Source organism: Oryzias melastigma, linkage group LG20, assembly GCF_002922805.2.
Source record: "Oryzias melastigma strain HK-1 linkage group LG20, ASM292280v2, whole genome shotgun sequence".
Taxonomy (NCBI): domain Eukaryota; kingdom Metazoa; phylum Chordata; class Actinopteri; order Beloniformes; family Adrianichthyidae; genus Oryzias; species Oryzias melastigma.
The window spans coordinates 391,179-394,031 of NC_050531.1; the positions used below are offsets into that span (position 1 = coordinate 391,179).

At 52.6% G+C, this 2,853-nt stretch overlaps 1 protein-coding gene across 1 annotated transcript in view; it reads left to right on the forward strand.

Moving 5' to 3' along the window:
- Nucleotides 1–334: 334 nt before the first annotated feature.
- The window catches only part of dpp6a (dipeptidyl-peptidase 6a), a gene marked incomplete in the record, with an annotated part of 126,346 nt that continues 123,827 nt past the window's right edge, over nt 335–2,853 (forward strand). The window contains 1 exon segment of the mRNA XM_024280482.2: nt 335–756. Within this exon segment, the coding sequence (XP_024136250.1) occupies nt 607–756 (150 nt within the window).

The window sequence follows — 2,853 nt, forward strand, 5'->3', positions numbered from 1 at the left end:
TTTAGAGATTCTTATGAACGAGGACACGATGAAGCAGAAACATTTGAAATAGAAGGTCGTGAGTTCAGAGACCCTCCCTTCTGTTAGTGTTTTAGAGGTTGTTTGGTCCTGAAAGAGCCGATGGAATCAGAAAACTTTGTGTTCATTTTTGATCAGCAGAATCTCGGGTTCATAACCTTCGCAGTGACGTCACAGCCGCTCAGGAGGATTATAATCCCCCCGGTAATCCCTCTGTCCAGCGGATCCACGTTTTCCCGCTTAATCCCGAACTCCCGCGGCAGGTGAAACGTGCGCGCTGCCCCACGCGGGGGCGCTGTTGCTCTCCGCGTGTCCGCGTGGCGCTTTGACCCAGATGAGACAGAAGAGCCCCGAACCCGCGCGCGCAGGAACCGGAGCCGAGTCCCGGTTGGAGCAGCAGCGCTTCCTGCCCGGGACTCTGAGGCTGTCCCGCAGACGCTCGTGGGCCGGTTCGGTTCGAGTCGGGACCCTGCTCCGCTCCTTTTCTGAAGTTGTGGACCGTGAGGACCGGGGGAGCAGCCGGAGTCTGGCGGGATCTTTCTCCAGCGGCTCGGTTCCCCGCGCGGACCCGGGAAGAAGCTTCTGGACATGACGTCATTCTACCAGAGAGTCACGGACAAGATCGACACGAGCGCGTCCACCCCCAACCCCCCCGAGGCGAGCCGCCTCCTGGGGCAGGGGGGCGAGGGGGGGGCAGAGGGCCAGCGGCGGCCCCCCCGCCACGGCGAGGACGAGCACGTAAGAGCACGCGCATCTGCAGCTTCAGGAGAACTTCTCTAACTATTACGTCATCGCCGCAGCTGGCCGGACGACGCGCACGTGACCATCCCGCGCGGCGATGTTCGTCCATCAGTGTGATCAATGAGGCCTTTGTGGAGGTCACGTGACCTCCCGTTAGACCAGCGGCGCTGTCCGTGGTGCTGAAAGCAGCAGAACATTTCTGTCATATTGTGATCCGTTAGTGACTGATTATTAAATCTAAAGTCCTGCAGGTTGAAGGAGGTTATCAGATGTTATCAGGTTTATTCAGGATCACAAAGCTTCACTGCTTCACAAAGCTTCAGTCTGTTTAGATGTTCAGTTTGAGCTGAAGAGTCACAAATCTGTTCTTCAAATCTCCTGAAATGATGTAAATCCTGACAGTTCATCACAAGTTTATTCCTGAACTAAAGTTAATGAATGTAAAGAGTGAAGCACCTTAAAGAAATACTGAACCTGCTCATGAAATGAATGAAACCCGACTCCAAGATACATTTGGATTAACTCAACAAAAGATCCAGACCTGCATAAATAATCATGATCCAGAATCAACGACTGAAATGATCTCTGTGTTCTAAACCTGCATGAAGGAGATCAGCAGCAACAAACCCCGAGACGATTGTTCCTTCATGCTCCTTCGTGTGTCACATCGGGGCTGTGCTGCAGCGTCCGTGCAGCAGAACCTCAGGCCACCTGGATGTAGTTTGAACCCTCTGATCAGCCCAGATCCTCTCCTTCCTTCTGGTTGACCTCTGGGCGGTCTAACCATCAGACTCCAGCATTTTGCTCCTGTTTGTGTCCTGATTTCAGAGGAGGAAGTCAGAGTCCTGGAGGCGGTCCTGTCCACGCCTCGTGTGTGGTGCAGGAGGTAAAACAGCGCTTGAGGTGTGCATGAATTTAACATGAGGCACATTTATCGAGCGGCCGTCCTGTCTTGGTGTTTGTTGGTGCAGAGAACTTCAACATGATCTGAAATCGATAGAAACAGTGATGTATAATCCATATGCATCAGCCTGAGAGGCTGCCGGAGCGGCACTGAAGACCCGCCTCCTGAGGGACGGCCCGCCTCCTGAGGGACGGCCTGCCTCCTGAGGGACGGCCTGCTGGAGGAGCGGCAATGAAGACCCGCCTCCTGAGGGACGGCCTGCTGGAGGAGCGGCACTGAAGACCCGCCTCCTGAGGGACGGCCTGCTGGAGGAGCGGCACTGAAGACCCGCCTCCTGAGGGCCGGCCTGCTGGAGGAGCGGCACTGAAGACCCGCCTCCTGAGGGACGGCCCACCTCCTGAGGGCCGGCCTGGTGCTGCTCTGCGTGGGTTTTGGTCCTCTTTGTCTCAGAACCTGATCTTTGTGGGTCTGGACTCTGCCTCCTGTCCAGCAGCGTAGCCTTAACCAATGTGGGGTGAAACCCCGCCCCCTTGTTTCCTGGTTCTTTTGGAGCTCTTCCTCTCATCACAGCTCCTCCCATCATGGGTCCAGCTGATTGGAGGATCCAGGATCAGGAATTTGAGGGATCTGGTTGATCCGGTTTAGATCTGCTGATGGGATCATCTCTGATAGGATCAGCTGTGATAAATTCATCTGTGATAGGATTATCTCAGATAGGATCATCTCCGATAAGATCATCTCTGATAGGATCATCTCTGATAGGATCATCTCCGATAGGATCATCTGGGATAGGATCATCTGTTATAGGATCATCTCCAATAAGATCATCTCTGATAGGATGATCTCTGATAGGATCATCTCCGATAGGATCATCTCTGATAGGATCATCTTCGATAGGATCATCTCTAATAGGATGATCTCTGATAGGATCATCTGTGATAGGATCATCTCCGATAAGATCATCTCTGATAGGATGATCTCTTATAGGATCATCTCCGATAGGATCATCTCTTATAGGATCATCTCCGATAAGATCATCTCCGATTGGATCCTCTGTGATAGGATCATCTGTAATAGGATTATCTCCGATAAGATCATCTGTGATAGGATCATCTCTGATATTATCTTCTCCGATAGGATCATCTCTTCTGGTTCCGGTCATGTCAGTGATGACAGAATCAGGGAAGGAA